The sequence below is a fragment of the Coloeus monedula genome (genome assembly GCF_965178545.1).
Source record: "Coloeus monedula genome assembly, chromosome: Z".
Taxonomy (NCBI): domain Eukaryota; kingdom Metazoa; phylum Chordata; class Aves; order Passeriformes; family Corvidae; genus Coloeus; species Coloeus monedula.
In genome coordinates this window covers 20,472,802-20,499,165 of record NC_138822.1, presented here as the reverse complement: position 1 = coordinate 20,499,165, position 26,364 = coordinate 20,472,802, and the positions used below count along the sequence as shown (strand labels likewise).

Genomic DNA, 26,364 nt, shown 5'->3' with positions numbered 1-26,364 from the left:
AGAGCTCCGGAATCTGCTTTCGGAGCCGCTGCTCCTCTCGGTCCGGGAGCTGGGGCTACGCTGGCGGGCCGATGCGAGGGAGCGGGCCACTGGGGCGAGCCGGGCTGGCGCTGCTCCTCATGGCCGTCGGGGCGGGAGCGAGGCCGCGGCCCGCCGCCCCCGGGGACCAGCCCCGGTCTAACGTGGTGCTGGTGGCCTGCGACTCCTTGGTAAGTGAACGGGCGTGGAAAGGCACCCTGACAGGTGAGAGAGGGCGGGGAAACCCTCGGCGGTGGCCTGGACGGAACCACTGGAGGATGAAAAACCCCTCCCATACGGATGCACGGCCCAGGCCGGAGCCACAGACATGCGCACACGAGGCCGGCGTTTACCCGCAGCTCCGCCGCGGGGCGGAAGGCTCGGCGGGGGCGGCGGCAGCGGGCGCGCTCTCGAGTGTTCCAAACCAAACGCAGCTTGCTTCCCAGCCGGGTGCGCCACGCTCGCATCAGAGGCATTACAGTAGTCGAAAACCTCTGCGCAGGTGGCTCCCGCGGTCTGGATACGGCTTGTCACCACAAAGTAGGCGGGAGCGGGGCGTGCCAGGGCAGCCGTCACTGGGAGAGGACTGGTGTGCAAAGTGAGTGCGGTGCTGTTGACTTGAAAAGCCAAATGGCAAGCAAGGTCACTAAACCCTGTCATCCTTGCCATTGTATCCTAAGTATGTTAGGTCTCCACAACAAATGGCATAGACATTTTTTGTAATAACAGATGAAATTACTGACTTATTTGGCATCAAATACTGTTTTACTCAGGCTCTTATAAGGTATAACAACACAATAAATTTGTCAGATGTGTATAGCCATAGGTAACTAGTGGCTTCATTACAGTGATTTTTTAATGTATTTGGTTTAATCATCAGACACATAGAAAATTTTCCACTCACAGATACTAATCCTTGCGCGTATCTTCACAGTTACTGGAAACACTTTAATGTAGGTTCTACTCGGACGAGCCTTGGTTTCTCTAACTCATCTGAATGCTCCTTGGTGTGGAATCAAACATAAGCTCTGTGGTGTTAAGCTCCAGGTGCTCTCACATTTCATCACTTCTCATTCACTGTTGAGAAGTTTTGATTCTTAGCCTTCTTGGAATTCCATCCTTGACTGCACAGAAAAGAGCAGGTGACTTCTTGCCTCTTGCCTGTCCTTCTTGGGATGAATTTTTCCTAAATATTTGGTAAACATGTATTATCTTTTTTCAGACCCTGTCTTTAAACACATTTGTTGTGATTTCAAAGATAAAGAAATAACTTCTTTATTAATGTCATAGCTCCTTATTGACTTTCCTTCCTTTAACTCTATTCTCTGTTAATTTTATTGTGAGTAAATCGTGTCTCTTAATATTCCAAAATAATGCATGTTCTTTTCTCCAAATGTTCAGCTTTTACTAGAAGTCTTACTTACCAATAGTTAAAATTACAGTATTTAAGGTCCGGAGGGTTAGTCAATGTCCATTTTATCTTCAGATGCTAATAGTGGCTGCAGACAAACCTTAAGTGAACTTCTGTGTGTTCCTTTTAAGCAGAAAGATTCTCATAACTATATTACAGGGATGAATGAGGAAACCCTTACAAAAAAGTGAGGTAAAACCCACAATGTTTGTGGTATTCTTACATAAACAAATAAGAACAAAGTACTGTTTTTGCAAAGTGTAGTATTTACATAGTGCATACAAAGAAGAATGTGGTAAAAGAAATGTTGTGTTGTGTAAGCTTTTTTCTGAGGTGGATTTGAAGGTAGAAGTAGATGAACCATTTTGATTACATCACTAGTAAAGGATAGGAAAGATCTGTTGAAACTAACAGTTTTTCTGGGAAAAAAAGCTTAAGTTCAGCGCGCTGTTAAAAGATCTGGACTTTTATTAGACAGTGTGCCTGCCTTTGTTGTGGGTCACACTGCCTATGAAGGAATCACACCTATTTTGCCAAGTGGGACAAAAATTTTCTTCTCAGTGACACTGGACTGTGTTCGGCCTGCAGAACAGTGACCTTTTGCTTGAACAGCTGGCTTTCTGCTGCTGTGTCACATCAGGCATTGTGCTATTCCGAGGGTTTCCTGGTGAAATGTTCTAGTAGGCAATTCAACTCCTGAATTGTTGAAATTAACTGTGTGATGGATGACAGGCTTTGCTTGCAATGCAACTCAAGTTCCTGGATGAAAGGTGCTTGTTTGTATTAAAGAAATTTTATTTCCTTAGGTATTTCAAAACCTGGAAATCCTACACAATCCTTCTTAGAGGATGGATTTCCAGAAATAGCTGTTGAGCTTCCACCTTCTCAGCCAATTCAAGACACTTACTACTTTCATGGACTACCCTGTTATCTATAGAAACAATACTCGTGTTGCAGTATACCAAGCATACTGTGACAGAAAGTATACAGAGTTCTTTTGCAACTGTGTCATTGAATATTGTATCACAGTATCAGTTAAGGAACTCTTATCTCCAGCTGTTCAAACAAGACTTTGTTGGACAAACTTAAGAATGTTATTGACAGGACTGTACATCAGTTGTGTACTTTTGTCATGGTTTAGGAATGGTATTTTCCAGTTTAGTGTTCCCACTGAAATCATGCCAAACCATGTGCCTTTTGCTCGCTCCTCTATCTTCCCATTCCACTGCAGCAGGCTGGAGCAGGGAACTGGAGGCACAAAAGATGAGGGTCATGGGTTGGGGTGAGAACAATTTACTAGAAACAGCAATGAGATAAGGAAAGAACAGTAACAGCAACAACATTAGTAACAAAAATGTACAAGGGAGATGAGTGATTGACATTTGAACCCTCATCCCTATACCGTGCAGAGCCCAACAGTACCTGACTGCCACCATACTCCCCTGACCTGGAAGGGATCCTTTCCCCTGTTCCTGGAAAATGACATGAGATACACAATAACCTCCGTGTGGTAGCTGTGTCCCTTCCTGGCTACTGCAAAAAAGAATCCTGTCCTGGCTGGAGCCAGGACAACTTTCCAAGGAGCACTTTCAGCCCAAAGTTTCATTCAAGTTCCTGTTGCATATTACAGCTTTATTTCTGGTTTGTGCTACTGAGTCCTTGTTCAAGTTGCCATTTGTAGTAGTATACAAAATTAGGCGATTGCTCATTTACCATGTTCTGATATGAGCTGATTTCAGAGGCTGGGATGCTGCAGTTAGCTCTACTGGGGCCAAATGAAGTCACGCTCTGCAATGCTGTGTTATCCAAGAGTATTTCTGCCAGTGGGAAACCACCAGTAGTGGGAATTGCTTTTTTCTGCAGTTAAAACTGCAGATGCACTGTCACTTATCTGTTTGTCTAAACAAATAGGTGAAAATGAAATTAGCATTATGAAAGTGTCAAAAGGGAATCATTGTGGGTGGCATTTCAGTGGAAGAACACCCTTCCTTTAGCTTTCTGATCACTTTTCCAGTCCATAGTTCCAAAGAAGTTCACAAAGAAATGGTGTGGATAAACTTTTAAAAAGGATGAGGGTTCAGTGGTGGTTTCACAGAAATATGTGCTAGTGCACACATCTACATTGGGATTCAGCCTTACTCCTTGTTACCTTTCACCATACCTATTCCCATGGAATGTGTCATCAGAGGACCCCACCCCTGAAGAACTGCAGCTTGGAATATGTGTAGTGATACAAGGGAATTAATTAACTATAAAGAAGCCCGGTTATCTTTTCCACTGCACTTTTTCAAAAGTGATCCATTTTATATTGATCTACTTAGAGCTTCTCAACTCTGTTTTCCATACCTGTGTAGAATTGGCAGCATTTGAGCAACACAAGTCCAAGGTAACAAGTATATTAATTAATGCAGCTGATAGTTTGCACTGATGCTGTTTATGTGTTGCTTTTGTCTGTTTAATTGCAGGATGGACGCTTGACATTTTTTCCAGGGAATCAGACTGTGGATTTAGCTTCCATAAATTTTATGAAAAGACACGGCACTGTCTTTCTCAATGCCTACACCAACTCTCCAATTTGTTGTCCTTCCCGCGCAGGTAGAACCAAGTAAAACATCAGATAAATGCTTGCACATGTTAATTTAAACATATGGTAATGCTAGGAGGGTAATTATTTAATTGGGAGGGATTTGGTTTGGTTTTCAGTAAGATCCATTTTTTTTTGTTTGTGCCTGGATTTTTACGGTGTTCTTCTCTTTCATCTGTTTATCTCTTCTGTTTCTTATGTTTCCTTCTTTCTTTCTATTTTTTTGTTCTCCTTTTTTCAGTTAAGTGTAAGCTCACAAATCTTTTTATGAACCCCACTGAAGCTTCAGAGTTTTAGAAAATCTTGAGGATTTATAGAGAGATTATTGGTTTGTTCTGCTTCAGTGCTGAAACTACCCTCAGAACTACTCTCTCTTCCCAATACAAAGTTAATAAATATCTTTCCTCTATTCGGCAGAGAGCAAGAAATAGTAACAGCTGAAAGAAGTGGTAGCTGTTACCACTGTCTTCTAGACACACGATGTATCTTTCGGTAGCTTTAATTGAATACTTCCATGTTTTTCTTAACTTAATGCAATTGTTGTTCTCTGTTCAATTTCACACTTGCAGAATTTGCTAGAAAGATAGAAGGAAACTATGTTATTCAACCAAATGTTGCATCTTAAAACATTTTTACCTTTTTCAGTTGTTTTGCAACAGCTCCTTGACCTTCATCTGCAGCTATAAAAAGAGATCTCCCTTTCTCTAAAAGCATATGCTGAAAGAAGCAGCAGGCAAAGGCTGTCAAATATACTGTTACATTTTTAATATTCCCTTTATTGATAACCTAGTCCCCATTTCTTCTTGTCACAGTCACATTTTAAGTGAGTGACGTTACATGAACAAGCTGTCAGCCTTTTTTTCTTTTTCTTTATGCTTGAGTCTTTTGGCCAATTTTTATTGCTAAGAGCAATAACTTTGTGTTAAGTTATTTAATTTTAATAAGTTTGTGAAAATGGCAGGTTAGTACTCCTGTGAGAAAAAAACTGCATAATGAATTCAGTAACTCATCAATAATGTGTAGCATTATAGGTAGCCATGACCACTGAGCTCATATGTGGTGCTCTGATCCAGCAGGACATCTCTTGTTTAGCCAGTAGCTTGGACACTTGCAAGGAACTGAGGGTTCGTCTGTTGTGGAGGTGTCAGGGATGATACCAGAAGAGATGGTGGGAAAGGGGACTTTGGGGTGGGGAAAGGAGGAGTATTGCCATGTGGGGTTGATGCACTTTGATTACAGGATATTTTTATTGCTTGTAGAATGAGTTAGTTTCGTTTTAGGACTACCTTTAACTCTAAATTAGCATTGGAAAGAGTGAATGTTTCTTGATAAGCTGCAAAGAAATAGGAATTCACTAAAAAAATCTTCCCTTATAGTTCCTTTGCAATTCTTCCCTTGGTTTCATTTCTCCTTGGTATCTTCTTTAATATTCTCGCTTTGTTTCTACAATTGGTAGTGAAGTAGATTACCTAAAAAGAATAAAATTAAGGGCATATAGTATTTATAAAAATACTATACTGTAATTCTGTCCACAAATAAACTCACATTAAATCTAACTGTGGTAAGGGGAAATAATACTCTGAAATACATGTAAATACAGGATTATTTCATCAGGATCTGTGCTACCATGCCATTTTCTTTCAGATATCAAAAAGAATATTTTCTGATCTAGTTACAACTTGATTTAATGATTTAATAGCACCTGGAAAGATAGAACCTTCTGCAATTCTGGGGGTTATTTGAGTAAACTTTGTTACTTGTATTGATTATGAAATAAGATTTGGAAGAGTAATACTTTGTATTCCTTGTTCTATTGTGTCACACTTTGGACTTCTAATCTCAATAACAATGAGAAGATTAATCCCTTCTCAACCATATAGGTAGGGGATACTAATCACTCATCTCTTTTTTTTCCCCCAGCTATGTGGAGTGGTCTTTTCACTCATCTCACAGAATCTTGGAATAACTTCAAAGGTCTAGATCCAGATTATGTAACATGGATGGATCTCATGGAGAGGCATGGCTACCGTGCACAGAAGTTTGGGAAACTGGACTTTACTTCTGGACATCATTCAGTAAGGTAATCAGGTGGAGTCTCCTGCTATGAAATGGACAGCAGTAAACAAATCATGTAGTGGTCTGTCATGTAGTTTCAGTCTCCAGTTGAAATTACAGTAGCTTTAATTTAAAAGAAATCGTATTAGGTACCTAACAGAGATCTGTCCTGCAACTTTATGGAGAAGCAAGCATATCGCATGCAGCTGCACTTTGACTTTTACCTGTAGTCAAAAGGTGATACAAAAACTGGTTTTGCCCAACATGAATGGTTATTTTCTATCACTGGTATTGCTCCCTAAGTGAAATTCATAGACTGTTTTTGCCTTGCCTTAAGACTTCCTGACTTCCTGGTTTTACTAACAGTGTAGGAAAAGCCGAACAAAAACCCATACTATTAATAATAAATATTAAGTCTACTGTCACAAAATGTTAAGTGTCAGCAGTTTTGTGGGATTTTTTTGAAGGTCATAAGTGTTCACAGACTTGTGCTGTTTTGGTGGGTTGACCCTGGATGGACACCAGGGCCATCATGATAGAACAAACTGTTCTATGACTCCATGTCCTCCACTGAGCAGGAAAGAGTAAAAACAATGATTCAATGGTGAAGATAAGGATTGAAGGAGATCACGCAGGCACACAGGCAAAACAGACTTAACTCAGGAAAATTAATTTAATTTATTGCCAATTAGAAGCCACAGTAAGGCAATGAGAAGTAAACACAAATCTTAAAATGCTTTCCCCCCACACTTCCCTTCTACCCAGGCTCAGTTTCCAAATTCTCTACCACATCTGTCAGCAGCACAAGAATTTGGGAGTGGGGACTATGGTCAGTTCGTCACACACTGTCTCTGCCACTTGTTCCTCCTCAGGGGGAGGACTCCTCACATTCTTCTACTTCAGTGCGGGGTCCTTGCCCCACTGAAAGGACAGTCCTCCACTAATTTCTCTAAAGTGAGTCCTTCCCATGGGCTGATGTTCTTCACAAACTGCTCCAGCATAGGTCCCTTCCATGGGATGCACTCCTTCAGGAACAGATTTCTCCTGTGTGGGTACCCCCAGTCCTGCCAGTAAACCTACTCCAACATGGGTTCCTCTCTCTGCAGGTCCACGGGTCCTGCTGGAAGTCCCCTCCAGTGCATGCTTTCCACAGGATCACAGCCTTCTTTGGATATCCATTTGCTCTGGTCTGGGGTCCTCCACAGGCTGCAGGTGTTCCATGGACTGTCCATGCAGAGGGACAGCCTTCCACACTGAGATCTTCCCCATGGGCTTGCAGGGGAATCTTCATTCTCTGTCATTTTTATGAACGTGCTCTATCTCACTGATTAATGATGATGTCCAGTGTTGAGTAGCTTTTTCTTTAACAGGAAACAGGTTGAAGTTACTTAACATTTCATTTTTTAGTTTTGAGGGGATTTTGTTCTTTAAACTTGATCCTAATTTCAGTCTGACTGGATAACCAGACTGGCTTATGGCCTACATAATGTTCTTTTCTCTATAAATTAGTGTTATGACATTAGCTGCCATTAGACACACTCACACACACACTCCTTTATAATAATTTCATTTTAATGTTTATGCAACATGCTTTCTCTATAAACCAGATACCTTAATTTATTCTAAGTAATTTATTTAAGCCTGTTTAGGTTGAAAGTGTGAGCCTAAGCAAGGAGTTAAAATGATAAAAAGAATTGTTATAGATAATTCTGAATAGCTTCTCTGGAAGTTAAAGTGCACTGGTAAAATTCCTTTGGGGATAAAACTGGTTAGATGCTCTTTAAACTATAATAACGCTGTGTTTTGTTATATTTGTTATTTTTATAAATTTGTTAAATATGTGATCAAACTTTGCGCAGTTTTATACTTTCCTTTATAATTTGGTTGGTTATATTGAAATTGCCATGAACAAGATGAAGATTAGTCAAGATTTTGGATGGTCTGCCTCTCAGCAGTGTCTACCATCATTCACAGTAGCAAAGAAACAAGGACATTTGCAGCTCAGATTTTCCAGTGTTTTAGAGAGAGAACAATTGCCATGATACTAGAAAATCTGTTCAAAAAAATATTTTATCATTAAAATATTGCCATTTTCCCCCCTTTTTTCTTTCTTTACACCCTTTTCTGTTATTCCTTTGATAGGATTTATGGAGTACATCTAAAGCAATTATACAAGAGAAAACATTATTACAGATTTTTGCCTAAAGTGTGTTTAATTAATAGTACAATCCACATCCAGAATGTTGTTTCTAAAGGCAGCCTCACCAGGCAAGTTATTTCGTTCTAGACTCTTTCAAATAAAAATCTCAGGCCCAATTTACAAATAAATGGTGTGTGAATCTGCGCCTGAATGCGGAGAAGAGTCCACAAGATGGAGTGCTGTTTCTAAGCATTATTTTGTAGATGTGAGAAGAGCCATTCTGACATGAAGTGGTAATAAATAAGAAAGAAGATTCAGAAGCAGAAATAAAAAGGCTGAAGGTCTGAGTATAAAATAGATGTGCAATTGTTATTGCTCAATTGAATAACAGTTCTCCTTCATGCAGGAATTGCAAATAGATTACAGCTAAAAGTATAGGGGAAGTTCTTCAGGAATTCATAATGCTTTTCGCTTGGAGGAAAAGTGAGGAAAGCATTTTCTGCTGAGTATGTGACTTGTGTATGTATTTTCAGTAACCGTGTGGAAGCTTGGACTAGGGATGTTGACTTCCTGCTCCGACAAGAAGGAAGACCCATGGTGAAACTTACAGGCCATAGGAAGCATGTTAGAGTGATGGAAAAAGATTGGTGGAATACTGATAAAGCAGTAAACTGGATAAAGGAAGAAGCTGTTAATCTTACTCAACCATTTATTCTTTACTTGGGACTAAATTTACCACATCCGTATCCATCACCCTATGCGGGAGAAAATTTTGGATCCTCTACCTTTTTAACATCTCCCTATTGGCTTGAAAAGGTATGTGATGATGAAATTTAAATATAATTTTTTTTAGTAACTGTACTTACTAACAAATAGTATTTTATTCCTGATTTTCAAGACAGTCCCAGTTTTGATATTTCACTACAGAGTAAGAAAGTATGAGATTAGTGAAATGTTAGATTTTTGATTAAAGGCTAAGCAAAAAGAAGTGAGGAATTTCTCTCTGTTGTGGAAAAAGGTTTGTTAGCAGTATTCATTGAATCAATAAATAAGTATGGAGTTCAATGGCTAGAAACACATTAAGAAAAATAAGATTGTTGCTCTTCCTAGCTGTAACTTAATTTTGCTAATGGTCTGAGTGTTCATTGTTATGAACATTTCTGTATTTTGCTTGTTAGAAATGATGTTATATGTAATAATTTTGTGTGAGTTTTACAGTGAAAGATTGACTTTTTCTGCAGTATGAACCTAGAACATGAAGCAACATAAGACACAACCGAAGTCTTTCTTTTCTGTTAACATTTTCTGTGCTACTGTAGGTTTTCAAGCACAAGAAAGTGTCCTTATGTCTGTATGTGTAAAGCTAACAAATAGCACTCCATTCCAAAGAAGAAATACTTTTTCTCTGTCTTGTATGGTCCCCAGGTACCATTATCTGCCAGAAAATATAAATGTATTACGATAGATTTCATTGCAGAAAGGCATTAATATTCTCTGCAGCTGCAGAATTAGAATTAGGTTGATAAGACTTTATACTTCAAAAAGCCCCTCCATATGCAATTTATATGACTTATGGCCTTTTCCACTGGAGAACTGCTATATCTCTTTATTTAGGTGTACCAAAAATACAAATACTTAGAAAAAAAAAAGGATTTACAATGAATATTGAGAGATTTGAATTTTTTCATAATAGTGAGGGTTGTGGGTTGTTCTGGGAATGGTGAGAAGTTTGTGGGGAGAGGAAGAGCATGGGGAAAAAAGCCCCTTTCATTTACAAAAAGTAAGGTCTAGCTTAGTTATTAAGAAAAACTTGCTGGGTGCTAATTGCTAGGTTAGAGGTGTCTTGGGAAGCATAGGTACTTTTTTTCAAATCACTGGCAGAATTATAACATCTTTGATTAATTTTTGTCGTCCTGTATCCAGTCAGAGTGCCTTAAGTCTACAGTTTGCTGGGGTCCCTCCCACCACTATGTATACATACTGCGTTGTGTGGACCACATGTTACCATTTATTGACCATTGGCTGGTTCTTCTGTGATGTAGCTCTTTTTTGGTCATGGAAGAAGCAGTCTTTTAAAATCACAAAGATAATCTCATGAAGTTTGACCACATAGATGAAGAACTGAATTAAATATCTTGTTTATTGGGACTGTAATACAGGACAGAGTATCAACATAGTATGTTTGTGAAACTCTGGGTTGTTAAGCAGATGGTCCCCTGTATTTTGCACAAGCTGTCATTTTTTAAGGCATGTGGCCTCTTTCCTAGTTATGAATTATGTGTCTTGGTTTAAGATGATTCAAAAAGGTGGACACTCTAAAATGAGGTCCTCCCCTTGGTTTCAACCAATCCCTTTCCACCAATAGGGAACCAATACCAGTAGATATAAGTGAAAAAATAACAGTTTACTAGCAAGCAAAATAGCAACATGCAAAAAATAGCAGTGAATAATCACTAGATACAAAATTGCTGAATCTCAGGAGCTCCACGGGAACAAAGAGACCCCCAAACTGGTGGGGTACTGCCTCCTTCCAATCTGACATCCCCCCACTGCTGACCGCCTGCAGGGGCAAAGGGAACATGGTGTCAGACCCATTCCAAGGTGGCACCTGCCATGGGTGACCGTGCACTCCAGGAAAAAAAGGGAAAGGATGGCAGCCAACCCTTCTGGGAAGGTTGGAGCTTATGAAGCTCTAGTGGCAGATGGGAAGTGCTGACACGTGTGGGATCAGCACCACTGCCTGGTGCTTCCTCCTGCTGCCTGCCGGGCTCTGCTGGTGTTGGTGCTGGTGCCTTCTGACCTGCTGGTGTGTTGGGGAAGGGAGTGGGGGAACTGGTCTCTGGACACTGATGTGGGGTGGCCCAAACCCCAGGGACCTGCTCAAGCTTCACTGCCACAGTGTTTGCAAAGATCACCAGAAACCCGGGTTCTGATTGCTAAATGCAGTTTTTCCGAATTGCTACAGTTGTAGGCCCAGAAACCCACCAGAATCAACCCCTTCTGAAGGGGAGTCTCCCCCCTCAGCAAAAGAGGAAGTCAGCTTGCATTCCTTGACCTTTTAAAGGGACTGGCACCTCCCGACTGCCCTCCAATTCTAGTTCCAACCCTGCTGCAGGTCTTAAAGAGACAGTGACAATTTAATGGCAAATAGATATGGAATACAGTAACACTTTGGGTTACCCAGGACATTATGATAGACAGACAAAAGGACTGTGTCTTTGTGAATCCTTAAAACTAGGCTGTAGTCCTGTAGAAAAGAATCGTGGATGGAGAGGGACACTTATTCCTCTCATATCTTAAGCAGCTAATCAATACCATTTGCAAAGTTCAAAATGTAACTTTATGTAGCCAAGGACCTTTAGCAATAAGAAAATGACTGAAGCAGTGTTATTTTATCTTCATGATTTCTTCTAGCAGTGTGTTTCCTGTAGATCCTAAGGAAACTTACATTTTGGTGTGTCTATTTGACTATTACAAAGACAGGTGTTATTGCTGTGGGCACTTGAACTCTTGCAGTCTTATCAACTTGTTTAGCTGTTGGGCTTTTCCTCCAAGGAACAAGTGAGAGGACAAGAGGAAATTGCCTCAAGTTGCACCAGGGGTGATTTAGATTGGATATTAGCAAAAATTTCGTCACTGAAAGACTTGTCAAGCATTGATACAGACTGCCCAGAGCAGTGATGGAGCCACTGTCACTGGAAGGATTTGGAAGACATGTTGATGAGGCACTTGGGGACATGGTTTAGTGGTGGGTTTGGCAGTAGTGGTTTAGTGTTTGGGCTCGATGATCTTAGAGGTCTTTTCCAACCTTTCACCTATTTCTGTGATTCTATGACTTAATATATTCACTAGATATTAAGAGAGAATATTGTCTGTTGTGGGAGATGGAATGTTGTGGGAACTCAAGGCCATTAACATTTCTGGTGGCCAAAGATACACCATTTTCTCAAGAGACAGACATCGTACTGCTAGCTCCCCAGACAGCTGCCCATGTCTGGGGCAGCCCTAGGATATGCTTTACAGACACTGGAGTTGCTGTGCTATAATCTAGTCCTCAGGTCTGTTTGTTAGAGATTTTCAGAGGTAAATGAGGGCAATGGGTGTGGGTTTAGTATCTAATAAATTTAATTTTTCCATACTAGGATTACATATTCTCTGCTTTGTGTTAGTTTGTGCTTTAAGTCTGCAGTATACAAGTAATTAACTGTTAAATGCAGCACTTTATTTAAGGGAATATTTACAAGTATGACAGCCAAGGCTAAATGTGTATGTCAAATTTCAAGACTCTAAAGCTAGTACTGAAGCAGGCAATATCTGTGACTATACCTAATTTGAATATACAAATCCAATACTACTTGAAATTGATTGGCTTTTTAGTATCACACTGAACTTGCATTTCTTTATAACTAAATGAAATGACATCTGTAGAAGCATGTAGAAAGTATTAGAAAATTGGATTAAAATAGTCAGTTCTTTTTATCAAGATGCCAAGACTTGTCCTGGAGCTTTCCCAGAATACATGATTTTCCATGTTGTTCTCTAGTCCCACATAACACCCAATCTTTTAGATCCATGAGGTTTATAGTTGTTGCACAGTTATGAAGACTCTATGCCAATATTCTGTACTTACTCTAGAAGACTGTTCTGTGCTATCTCTCTTAAAAATATGCAGCAGCTGGTGAAGCACATATTTGTGGCTCCTAGCCTTAGTTTCTAGCTGATTGTTATAAGTTTTTAAAAAGCTATTTACCTCTGGAAGCTGTGGGGAAGTATGGAAGAGGTAGCAGTACTGTGTAACAAATAAGCAGCTGGTGTTTCCTGGGCCACAAATTGATAACTGTGAATTTATGCTATAATTTTTGAAATAAAATCTGTGTTAGAAAACTTGTTTAATTCAGTTGCTAAAGTGATGTTAATTTCCTCTTATTTTTAGGTGAATTATGAAGCTATTAAAATACCCAAGTGGTCTTCTCTTTCAGAGATGCATCCAGTAGACTATTACTCATCGTACACCAAGAATTGCACAGGAGAGTTTACAAAGGAAGAAGTGAGAAATATTAGAGCATTTTATTATGCTATGTGTGCAGAGACGGATGCCATGCTGGGTAGGAAATGTCTTATTACACAGTGGGTGTTCTAGTTCTGATGTCTTTAAAGAAAATGCAGATAGGGCTGATCTTTGGGGGAAAAAAGTAGAAAACAAAACACCCCAATTCATATCTGGGAGTAAGTCATGGAAGTTGCTTTTACAGTCTATATGATAAATGATGGATTAGCCTTTTAGGTGAATTGAGAGCACTCTGAAAAGTAATCACAGCCAGCAATCAGAGGCTCTGTAGAAAACCAGTAACTGCAGCAAAACATTGCACAACCCATTGCACTGGTTTAAAGCCCAGTGGGAAAATTAACCCCACACAAGCTGCCCCTCCTCCCCTATCCCCTTTTGACAGCACAGGAAATACTAGGAAAGACCACAAATGGGAACAACAATTTTGCTGAAACACTCAAAATAAACACAACAATATGTACAAAAGAGGACACAAAGGGAGAGTGCTCTACCCAAAGGAAGGATATTCACCAACGAAAAAGCAAAAACGCTCCCCAAAGAGAGTACCCAGTGTGGTTTTACCCAGACAAAGGCAAGGTGGCACTTGTCATCCCCATCCCCTCCACACTGGACCATGAGGCTCAGGAAAACAAAAGCAATGAAGCAAACAAGTTTCTGCAGTTTGATATCCTTCCCCCAGCCTGGAAACAATGGAAAACAGGGACAAAACAAAGCCTGGAAAGATAATTCATCCAAAGAAAAGGTCCTGCTGCCAAAAGTGCTGGCCCTGACAGTGGCAGCAGAAGTAGTAGCAGCAGTGGTGGCAGCAGTGGCTTGTCTCATCTTCCCGCTGCTCCAGCAAAATAGTTACAGTTTGTCGAGCTTCCTGTGGCTTCAGCAACAATTAAGGGAGCAGTTCACACCTTTCCTTCACTGAGGTAAGACTGAATCAACTTCGAACCTTGGTGTTTCCTGCTGAAAACCATGCCCCCTCCATGACATAAGTGGTATGTTATTAAACAGTGCTGGAAACTCCACCCCTCCTTTCCTCTGTACCCAGGACACCCATGTACAAGAGGAACTAAATCTATTTGATTAAGTGCTAACTGAAATAATGGGAAGGGGACAGACTGTAAAAGCCGAGCTGGAAGAAAAGATGCATTTTAGGGCATAAGTCGTTCTCCTTAGAGATTGATTTCAAATGGGTAGACTGGATAACAGCTGTTACACAGCAACTGAGCAATAAGGTTACATTTGGAGTGTCCCTTGGCAGCATATTATTGAAAGTTTTTAAGAAATAATAATTGTGCATTCAGAATTCTTCAGGGTTTGCAGGAAGGTCTACAGATAGAAAATTTACAATGCAAGTTGGTCTTAATTTATAGTATTTTATTTCTTAATTTGAAAAGTGACCATGAATGAACGAGAAATTGCTTGCATACTAATATGAAATTCATGATTAAATAAGCTAATCTTTTAGGCATGTTAGATTGGTAAAGTAAGTTAAAAGACACAGAATTAGTCTTCCTCATTTTATGAATGAAAAGAGATCAATGGAAGCCTACCAGCTTTAGGGGATGAAGGGATTGCAACGTAACTGCACTGGGGTTTTAATTTTGTAACATATTTTAACCAGTATGTTTAGGCATGAATCATCCTAGAGTTTTAATATTTAAAATGCCTAAGTGCTTTGCTTAACTGCCAACTTCATTGATCTTGGCCCTGTCTTTGTTGCACAAATGTACATACAAAAAGAGAGGAGTATATGTTGTGTCTTCATTGCACAAATGTATGTGCAACAAGAGAGGAGTTTCCTTCTCTGACTGGGAGGGTTCCTTGAAGTTTGCATGCTACTTTACAAGTACAGACCTTAGAAACAGTATTTTGAATGTAGCCTTTTCAGTATCTTGTTGTTGCAGGTGAGATCCTTTCAGCTCTGCGAGATACTGGGCTTCTTGGAAAAACGATCATTATGTTCACGGCAGATCATGGAGAACTTGCTATGGAACACCGTCAGTTCTATAAAATGAGCATGTATGAAGGAAGTTCCCATGTTCCTCTTGTAGTTATGGGGCCAGGTGTAAGGGAACAGCAGCAAATACCAAATGTAGTATCTCTTGTGGATATATATCCTACTATGCTTGGTGAGTTAAGTAATTTCAGATGACAATTTTTTTCCCAGTTACCATTATTATTCTGCATTTGTATCATAGTCAGAATTATGTCTCCACTTTGAGGCAATATTGTAACACAACAGGAGATAATTTATCTGCGGAGCATACATATGGACTTAATAGGAAAAGTAAAAAATTGATGAAAAAATAAAATAAACTGATGATCTTCCATATTACTGTTACTGTCACCCACATAATTACACCGACTGATTATATACAGGATTATTTGTTACCAAAAAAAGGGGGATAAAACCCATTTTAGATATGAATAATCCTTGCTAGCCTTCATACCCAACCGTTTACTATAGATATTACAGTGTAAGTGCATCCAGAGTTGAGATTAAATCCGAAAGGTTGACAGATTCATTAACTTAGATGTATTAGCATCTTCAAGGAATATCTTTTGTAAAGGGTCATGTGGAAGAAGTGTGATGAAAACTTTGTATAGGAAATGTACAATTGATCAGGGCAAGCATAAAAAGCTGTGATAATGGATATCCATTCTTACCCTATGAGATAGGAAAACACTCAGTATGAGACAGGGAATTAAATAAAAAACTAAACTTAAATCACTTCTAAAAGGGAATTTTTGAACAGTTATCTGTGATTAATCATGCAAGAGATGATTCTGATTGGAACTAAACATCAGGTGAAGTTACCTTTTGAGGCTTTATCTGCGATCTTTTAGGCTACCAATCAGAAAAATGTTCTTTTCAAGCCAGTCTGGAAGGCTTGCTCTCTAAGAGGTGTCACTGCAATTAGCTTGAGAACATGAGTAAATAAAACTGTACTTCTAGCAGTAAATGTCAGTGAAAAATCCATTTCTAAATTGTTTTAGGTTGATTTTCCAAAAACTAAACAGAAGTTATTTATCTGTCTGTGTGTTCTCAAAACTTTTGAATCAGTTATCCAGTTAAAAATAAGATATAAAATCTGAGTGGCTTTCTCTTCCAAATTTTGATATCAAATTGTTATGCATGTATATCTGTACTAGATACGGATCTTATATAAATTATGATATCCTATGTAAAATGTTAAAAATCTCTTCTTTGGTCAGATGGTTTAGCATCCTTCCATCTTTTCCTCCTGGGGGTTTTTTTGTGTTTGGGGTTTTTTTCCCCCAGAAGTTTGTGTGCATAATCCATTGCTTCTGTTCTGGCAGTTCTCCTTCCCTGTACTCTGAATGTCAAAAAGGCATGTGTGATGAAAATGAAAACTTGAAGAGCCATCTGTATCATGTATTATGTCCTCAGTCTGCATGCTGCTGCTGACTAGTGAGGAAACAGATTTCGAGTCTATTTTTGTGACAAATTTAATCCCTTTGCTTTGCGTTGTCTCAGGGAAATAATATGTCTTAAGATGCCATCCAAATGCTTTTCTCCTGTCTGCCTCCTGCACTAGTTTTAAGAATAAGTGCAAATGTTTTGATTCCAGCAGGATCTGTGTCATACGGATGTACAGTCAAAAGTGCAACAGCTCTTGCATTTTGTAACAGGGTGTAGCATCATCTTTCCTGCAGGCAGCGTTAGCTTTGTGGGTCTGTATGGAAGTACCTTTGGCTCTCTATTGGAAAAGAAGGAGCTGCTGAAGGTGGCTGGAACATTCTTTGCGCATAGAGAATGCAGTTACTGCAAGTAATAACATTACTGGTTTAGGATGACAGAACAGCCTATATAGTAGTATTTGTAGTATGTATTTGTTCAAGTTTTTTGCCCATGCATGCCTGGGAGGTGCTTGCTGGGTTTACTACACATTACAGGCCTTCCTAGTACTTAGTGAGATGCTGGCTGGATAGAGGACAAAAAGGAAGACATGTGCTGATGAAGGAAAGAGTCACCTATGAGCAATTTATATGCATACAGTATCACCACTCAACACAGAACATACAGTATCACCACTCAACACAGAACACATTAAATAAAATGGAAAGCTTTGAATTTTGAATTACTAGAGATGATGTTCAGTGGGAGGATTAAAAATAGCAGTACTGTCATACATGGTTTTTAGGACATGCTTGGGATTCTCAGCTATGTTTTTCAGAATGTTTCTGACAAACCTTTGCAGGCTTTTAACCTGATTTTTGAGAGCTAGAGAAACTTGTGGTGTAAGTTGGTGCTAAAGGGGCTTATGGATATTACAGCATCTTCTAGTGGCCGTCTGGTAGGCTACGGAGTCATCCAGTGTTTTCTGTACATGCACTATGTTGATACCACCTCTGATATCATCTTTATCTCCAGTCCTGCCAGAGAAGCAAGTGACCCTGCTCCTCAAGTGTCTCCACCAGTTATACGTGATAACCATAATGGCCACCTTTTATAAAGCATTTCATTATTCACTAATGAAGAATGCTACAGAGAAGCTTAGCACCATTATTGTTAAAGGAATAAATGGTTACAACATGTTGGATGTGGAGCTTTTAGGGTCTTTTCATGCTATGACATTCTTTTTCTCCTGCCTTATGTAGTCAGAGCAAAAAAGAAATCTTTGCACCCATGATTAAGAAATAAAACAGCACCATCCATCAAAGGAGGCTATTGTGATCCCTTTTCACAAACTTCTGTTAAAGGTTGAGTTATACAGATAGATGATACATTTGATCAAGATGATGGGCAGCTTGCCTTGGGAAGTTCCTTAAGGTATTTTTTATTGTGTATTTTAGGATAATAATTAGGAGTGCACGTTTTATTATCAAAATAAAACTTACATTCAGACACTGGTAGAATTTTGTTAGGCTTTTTAAATCATGATAACTGCAGTAGCATTTTGATTTTGTATATCTTTCCTTAGATATAGCAAGAATCCCTGTCCCACAGAACCTCAGTGGATATTCTCTTATACCGCTGCTACGTGAAAAGGCTGAGAGCCAAGCGTCACCCAGAGGGCCTCGACCCTCATGGGTGCTGAGTGAGTTCCACGGCTGCAATGTGAACTCCTCCATGTATATGCTGAGAGCTGGCAAGTGGAAATACATCACATACTCGGATGGCTCTTCAGTACCGCCCCAGCTCTTTGGTATGCTACTTTTATGTCCTGAATAACTCATTAATTTACTATATTGCAAATTGAATCTTGACTGACTTTTTGTTTGTTCCAGACCTTACTGCTGATCCAGATGAACTTACAAATGTTGCCATAACATTCCCAGTAATTGTACTTTCCTTGGATAAAGTACTTCGCTCTATAGTAAACTATCCAAAGGTTTCTTCTTCTGTTCAGGAGTATAACAAACAACAGTTTATCAGTTGGAAACAAAGTTTGGGTCACAATTATTCAAGTGTTATTGCAAACCTTAGGTGGCATCAAGACTGGTTAAAGGACCAAAAAAAGTATGAGAATGCAATTGACAAGTGGCTTGGTAAGTAGATACAGACAACCTGGATTTAATATGAATGAGGATATAAAAACATTATGCATTTGTAATATTACACTGTATATCAAGTGTTAGAATTATTTTCTTATATAACCTACTGAAAGTAAAGATTCCTGAACAATTACTGCTTTGTGTCAGAAAGCCAGGAGCATTTTATATAACTAGCCAGCACAACCAAACTAGAGTTTTAGATGTTACAGTTCTATAACACATAAATGTACATAGAAAGGGTAGTATGCAAGTACTAATTGTGTGTATGGACTATTTAGCTGATTGCAAAAGTACAGAGTATTAAGTATTCAAACTCAATAGGAATTTCCATTTATAAGGACAGATTGAAGCAGGGATTATAAAATTTAGTGAAGTAAGCTACCAGTTGTGTTTTAAGTCTAGATTGAATACACATTCATCCACTTTAGAGAAGCTATAGCAGTTAAAATATAATCAAAAAGTTGGTGACCAGTACTGGTTTGAACATAGATGTGGTTTATGCAAGTACTTAACTATGTCAGCATTCCTGTGTTATATGTGATTGACTCCCCATGTTTTCAAGATCTGCCTGCTAACCTCTTGCTTTCGGATCTGGTACTTACCACTCCCTGCTGTTTAAAATTTCGTAATATGCATTAGGCTCCTAATTGAACATGTGTACAAGTGAAGAGGAATCTGATCTCCGGTCATCATCAGAAATTTAAAAAATCCCAACAAAACAAAAACCTCTTTCCAAAGCTTTAAATAGAGCAGTTATCTGAAAAGTGATAGTGTGATTTGCATAACATAAAATAAAAACTGCTTGAATGCAGTTAGATTCTGCAAGTAAATGCTTTAATGTGCATCAATGAGTGGCAAACTGAAACCTGAAATGTACACAGAGGAGACACAATTGAAGCTTGCAGGAAGAGTTAACATAAAAATATTATTTCCCTTTTTCCAGTGATCTCACAAAAAAAAAAATTTTGGAAGAAGGTAAGATTTAGGTAGTAACTCTTCCATTTAAGGGAATATGTAATTACAGCAGCACTTACGTTCGCTTATTCCTGGTCACCATCATTGCTGCTATAGTATCAGTTCAGAATGAAATTGTACTTCATACGTAAAATATTTTCTGGAATCTGTTTTTGAATGCTCAGTAGTAGCAGTAAGCCAGTAACAATAAACATAAAAATAAGACATATTTTCTGACGGCTACACGCTCATTTCATAAGCAATTTACCACGTGGAATTAAAAAAATCTTCAAAACCTGTAGCACATGCCATTATAATTCTTATTGACATCAGTTCAGGCACAGTTCAAATTACTTAAAATAAATGGGCTGGAAGTTTGTTAAAAAGAGAAAAGCATAAAGTAATTTCATCACTTTCCAGACATCTGGACAGAATGCAGTACATTTTACAAAATGGAATCAAATAAAAATATGGCAAACTGGATGTGTTTTGTGTGTGCTTTTTTTTAATGACTGAATGTTTAAAATGTAGAGAAGATTGTATTTTGTCATTTGTGAACAGTGCTTTCTTTGAAGAGATGAGCTTTTAAGACTCACTAATGTTAGGTTTACATAAGTGCCATTTGTGATTCCCTCTGAAATGGAAGAACAAATAGGAAAAAACCTTACAACAATATCTTGTGCCACAGACTGTCCAAAGACCCCCACTGCACGAGGGCAGGCTTCTTGACAATTCAGGAAACACCAGGAATGTGCCAGCTCACAGAGCAGAGCTTGTTGTTGTTCAGGACACCACATAAAATCATTCTTCTGCTGGGTCACATGGCTTGCAATCTGATGGTAATATGGAATATGTATCGTCCAAAAACACAAAGTAGAAAGATGAAAGAGAAATTATTAAAACAGACGGCTGCACTTGCTTGTGTGGTATTTAGAAGAGTTTTAGTATCTGTTACTCTAGAGAAATTAGAAAGATTCGTTTTCCAGGAGACTAGAACTTTATAAATGTTGGTGACAGTGGGAGTTAATATAGAAGCTGGTACATTGTCGCAGTCTCCAGCTTGGTGGTGCCGGATGGTGAGGTGTCACAACCTTCCTAAAAGCGTCTCCAAGGCGAAGCCACTTGGCAGGACCACCACACACTCACACGTGTACACGCACACACACATGGACAGCTCCTTAAAATGGGTCGACAGCAAAGAGGCAGGAAGGGCCTTCCTATAGGGTTCCATGGGAGGCGCTTAATGCAGCTATCCTCATGAAGGGTTCCAGGGATGAAGATTAAGAATTTGGGAGGCTCCAGGTTTATATACCAGAGGGCGAGGGAGCATCAGTGACCAATGATCTGAGGGCACGGGGGCGGTACACTGCCGGCACTAGGGAATGGGAAGCTGAGGGAGTGGTGATGGGGCAAGGGCCAATGGGGGAACAGGGAATGGAGAACCTTCTAGGGCAGGGACATATTAGGTACAAAGGGGCAGGGAGGCCAATGGGCCAACCGGGGAAGCAGAAGTGGGGTACATTAACATAGCAAAGCACAGCATCCTGGAGGAAGACTGTTTTGTCACCCTAACCTGGGGAGGTTTTTTGGTACTAGGGACTATCCCACCAGTGGACTCTCTTTGTTCTTTGTACCACAGGCCCATCAGCCTCCACAGTACTTAACTGAAGATGCTGACTTTATGTAATGATCATCTTTTGTAATACCTGAGAATTTAATTGTGCATTCTTTCTCATGCCAGAGAGTTACAAAGTATAGTACTATCTTCTTTCCTTTTTTAGTTTGTTCTGATGTTATGAAGAACTTGCTTTTCCGTAGTGCATACATTTGTCAGTGAAAGAAGTAAGAATTCAGTGCAATGGAATAAGAGATATATTTGGACTTTTTTTTGTTACTTGTGAAGAGATACTTAGATGACAAAATTAGTTTTTTGCATCAGAAAAAAAAGAACTGGAAAATGATGATAGTAACAAGGACTAGAAAAGATTAAAAAATAATTGGATGCCTTTATTTTAGGAAAGAGTGGGAGGAACTTAGAGTAATAGAAGGCATAAAATAATTCAGAAAAGCAGAATTTCCTTAGCATGCTGTTGTGTTCTCTGTAATTTTTTTTTACTGCCTTCTTTGGTTCAACCATGAAGTTTTCCATTAAGTTTCTTTAGAAGCATGACTAGAATTATTTCCTTGTGCTTTTATTTTCTTGGTCTCCTTGTAGACTCTTAGCAGGGATTTCTAGTTGTAAACAGTGTAAAGGGGTACAGGTCCCTAAATTTGTGTCTCCTTGAGCACTATCATCAAACTTAACACATTCAAAACTATTGAATGTGATTTTCTTTTACGGGAGATGTTGATGCTGTTCTGGGCATCCATTGTAAGTGCTGGTATTTGACTGTCTGGATTGGGATGGATAGGCACCCTTCCCCAAAAAATCTAATTTAAAGCCCTCTTCAGGAGTCTGGCAAGTCCCCGACCAAAGATGCTTTTTCCCTGCTTTGTCAGATGGACCCCATTGCCCCCCAGGAAACCTTTTGCCAGGCATGGCAAAAGGGCTGAGTAACCAAAGCACTATTGTTCTAATCATTTGTTGACCTGCCGGGTTCATCCGGCCATTTCATAATAATATAATTTCATAACCTGAGAGTCCATAAAGAAAATGCACATTTTTGCATCTATAACTCTGGTTTCAGACTGCTCAGGCATAGCTAGTAATAAGCATTTGAAATGTATGAAAGTATGTCAAAGCACATCCTCACAGTTGTATTGTGAGCCATTAGCAACAAGAATAAAACATATTGTTAACTTAAACAAGTTTAGGAAACCAGGATAGCAGTATCACCTTTCAAACTGATTTTTCACTCTTCTTTCCCTCTTTCAATTTTTTAGATTTTAAAGTGAAAGATAATGTGTATCTTTCTGAAGTACCTTGCCGTCAAATGTTGCTTTACAACTTCTGATAAACATAGGTACTTTTTTCAGCTTTTGTGAAGTCACATTACTTCTAATTCGTCTCTCTTGCTTAAGGTGCAATGACTAGAAGGTTAATATTAAAATTGGAAGCAATAAACCTCTCCATAAAACATCTTTAATCTTTCAGATGGAACTACCCTGAGGTCTTTGGGCATACGTAATACTGAAGATTCCACTGAGGCACTGAGCCATGAAAATCTGGTATTTTTACACAAATCCTTTGTAATCACTGAATCTATATATATAACCTTATTGTTTTTAGAGCAGCTCCTTACTGGAAACCTAGAGAAACTCTGAGAGTGAATGAAATTTAATGAATAACAGCATTTTTAAGATGGTTAAAGAATTTATTCTTCACAACAAGCATCCATATTTTCTTTAGAATTATAAATTTTTATTTCTGTAATAAAAATTACAAGAAAAGTGCTAAATATCCCCTTTGCCATTGTCTGAACGTCCTGAGCCATTTACAATATAAACACTGGCTGCTTGTGGTACAGGATGGGTGTGTGTGTGCCATGCTTATAGACAATACTGCCCTTCATTGTAAACCAAGAAATTCATCTGTAAAATGCAAGATTTTTTGACAAACACTGCAGTAAAGATTAATTGGAGGCTGATATATAAAATATTTTTGTTCTATTTCGTACAAACTGTTAATAAAATACAGTTATAAGAAGCAGTCACAATCATAAGTCTTAAAATATCATGTCATAGATACACAATTTCCCAGGAAAGTACACTGTAAAGATTATAGAGTGGAATGTGTTTGCTTCAGGGAACACCAGCTGATTATGAAGAAAATCAAGTAAACTTCTCCAAGTTGCCTATTCTGTTATGAATTGCTGAGTAACTAATCACAAAGTAGTAAACTACTGGCACCCTCTCCCAGTGGCATTCATCAAGTAGGTACACCCATCTTGCTTATCACATTTCTAGTAGTGATTGGCAAGGTTCTCCATAAAGACTTGAAGAAAATTTTGTTTTAGTTACACAAATACATATTGTGAAAGGATTTATTCTCCACACAAATGCACAGGAACTTAATCTCTTAACCAGACTATATCTGGAGTGCTACTTAAAAGCCTGGAAAAAAATTATTTGGACAAAAGTTTCTAGAAATTATTCTGCTCTCACAATAACAAATAGCAAAAAATTTGGAGGTCAGGGTGCTCTCAAGTAACTAAACATATTAACTAAATAGCTATATTTTCATAGGAAAAACAGTAGAGTAGGACTAAGTTACTATTAGTAAATTATCAAAAAGTTATCTAAATGAATAACTTTCATCGTCATATTCTAGCTCATCTTCCTCATCATCATCCAAAAGTCCATATTTAAATTTGTGATAAATTATGCCGTCCTTGCCCATGTATACAATGTCATCTTCATCATCATCATCTTCATAATCTCTATCTCTGTATTCAATCACTTGATCCTCGTGGTAACTGGGATTCTTGTGGTAGTTGCTCACAGAGGAAGGAAAGGTTTTGGAGTGATTTGTCAGCTTCTCATACCGTCCTTTACTGACAGGCTGGGTTTTGGTTCGTGCCTTTCTCCAGATGAATACAATTACTCCAATGACAAGCAGAAGCAAGATGCAAGTGATAACAAAGAAAGCAGTTTTGCTTTTTTGCCCAGGAGGTAGAGTTGTCTGTAATACACAGTCATCTACAACAGAAATTAAAAACAAAACAACAACAAAAAAGTGGATGAAATGAGCTTGTATTTGTGTGTGTGTGAGTCTTTAAAAATCCAGTACAGTGTTTAGGACTATTTATATTTTTAACAGCGGTCAACAAAATACCTAACTTTTCTAGTTCCACAATGGTGTCTTTGTTGTTCTTATGCTGTAAGGATGTCAATAAGGTTGGGATATCTATTTTTCATTATTTGATTTGAAATAATGAGAAAGAAGCAAAAAAGCTTCTTATTTAGCAGGCTCATGAATGCAGTGATTCAGATGTCTCTTCGTTGAAGTAAGCTAATTCATAAACCAGTCAGTTTATGAAATGCTGGGCCATTTAATGTAGTAGTTGTGAGTGCAAGAAGTTGCCATCTCCAGCACGAGACATAATGGTTATTATTTGAGTAAAATCTTTCCTGTTTTTGATGCAGCAGTAGAAACACACTGTTTACCAATAACACATTTTCTCTCTAGTCCACTTTTGAGGCAGCATAGTGTCAGCATAATCAACTGTACAACACTTCAGCACTATTTGTGCTCTTCAGCGTGGTCCTACCTTGTGTTTCATTGCAGTCACAGCACTCTGGGGTTTCTGGTGGGTCAGTGTTGCTGCAGCAGGGCAGGCAGCGGCTTTCCTCCAGGAAGATCTGCATGCTGGCTGGACAGACTGTGCAGTTGCGAGGACCAGGTCCCTTGCACTCAGTGCATGAGCTGTCACATCTCTCACACTTGGGTTTGTCCACCTTTAAACACAGAACACAAGCAATACACCTCTAACTTTGTGTGATTTGGACCTGACCTGGCAGTTCTATGCTGTCATTCACCATCTGGGTTGTCATCTCTGGGCACCATGAGTCTCAATGTGAAAATACAGTAGCAGATTCAAAATTTTCTGTTTTCTGATTTCTCAGTAATCTGCTTGTAGAAGGAGGGTGTAAAGTGTTATAAGAGCTTAGAGATCTCACATAGCTGGGCAGGAAGATAAAATTTACTCATGCTTTTAAGCTTTTTGGGCCAGAAAAGTAACTGACATGGAAGAAGCAATATGAAATATTCTGGGAAAAAGCTGAGAGTATGAATTTTCTTTCTACCCAGGGAAGAAGCAGAAGTAAGGAATAAAGGTGGTTGGAAATTTTTTAACAAAACAGATTTCTTTTAAACTGTGTTCCTTCTTTTTCTACAGAAACAACTTAGGTTCAAATACTCATCTTAAAGTCCAGACTTCTGGGAACTTTGTACTGGGTAGTACAAAGACTACCAGAGGCTACTGTGATCACACCTGCACTGCAGAATGCTCTGAAGTCAGGTGTTTCAGTGTTTCCAGTGTTCACAGTTCCTGGCCATGGCACATGTTCACTGTGAAGATCTGGCAACTCCAATAAACTTTCATCAAACTTGCTGCTAGGATTGCAAGGCTGTTTATCCTGGATGGAAGAACTTGTGCAAGACTGGAGGATCATAGCTGTTCATAATTTCTTAGAGTCAAAGCTTTTGCAAAGATCTGCAGACCTCAGTGGTCCCCAGGCTCAAATAAGGTTATTTTCCCAGATTCAGTGCTATGAAGTAGGACTGTCAAGGACATATTCCAGGACAGAGACTCCAGGTTTTGTAGCTCAGGCTGGCATGCCTTGCTGCTATATTCTTGAAAAAATATCTTTAGAAGACAATTGGTGTGAAAATCTGGAAGGTAGGGTGTCCAGATTTATGGCACAGACCCAAACCTAATTGTGGTCCTGCTCTACTAAATATACAGCTCTGTTAACTTCAGCCTGGCCTTCTACTAGAGCTTTCTGCCTGCAAAGCTGTCAATCAAAAATACAGAAGGATTTCTTACAGAAAAGGCATCAGAAATCCAAGAGGAAATCTCAGTTATGCTGGAAAAAAACCCCACTGTATCATTAACAGAACTGATTTGTCCATGTAGTTTTGATAACTTTGTTACTATAGAGTAGCCCCAGAAAGAGAA

General features: G+C 39.0%; 1 protein-coding gene across 2 annotated transcripts; it reads left to right on the top strand.

Annotated features, from left to right (window-relative positions):
* The first annotated feature begins 28 nt into the window (after positions 1 to 28).
* Positions 29 to 20,107, top strand: ARSK (arylsulfatase family member K). 2 transcript variants are annotated; one of them, XM_082301913.1, is made up of 8 exons: positions 29 to 209; positions 3,895 to 4,024; positions 5,934 to 6,093; positions 8,742 to 9,024; positions 13,142 to 13,313; positions 15,175 to 15,399; positions 18,217 to 18,441; positions 18,524 to 20,107. In XM_082301913.1, the coding sequence occupies exons 1-8, from the start codon at positions 72 to 74 to the stop codon at positions 18,790 to 18,792; spliced, it is 1,602 nt and encodes a 533-aa protein (XP_082158039.1). In that variant the 5' UTR covers positions 29 to 71; the 3' UTR covers positions 18,793 to 20,107. The 2 variants fall into 2 exon arrangements, with proteins under 2 accessions (XP_082158039.1, XP_082158038.1); XM_082301912.1 differs by lacking the exon at positions 29 to 209 and adding an exon at positions 506 to 616.
* Positions 20,108 to 26,364: the final 6,257 nt, after the last annotated feature.

Bases quoted from the DNA above. Each gene is read 5' to 3' on its own strand.
- ARSK (XM_082301913.1), top strand. From the start codon at position 72: ATGCGAGGGAGCGGGCCACTGGGGCGAGCCGGGCTGGCGCTGCTCCTC. The intron at 6,094-8,741 runs GTAATCAGGTGG...ATGTATTTTCAG, and splicing joins TCTGGACATCATTCAGTAAG to TAACCGTGTGGAAGCTTGGA. The intron at 13,314-15,174 runs GTAGGAAATGTC...TTGTTGTTGCAG, and splicing joins AGAGACGGATGCCATGCTGG to GTGAGATCCTTTCAGCTCTG.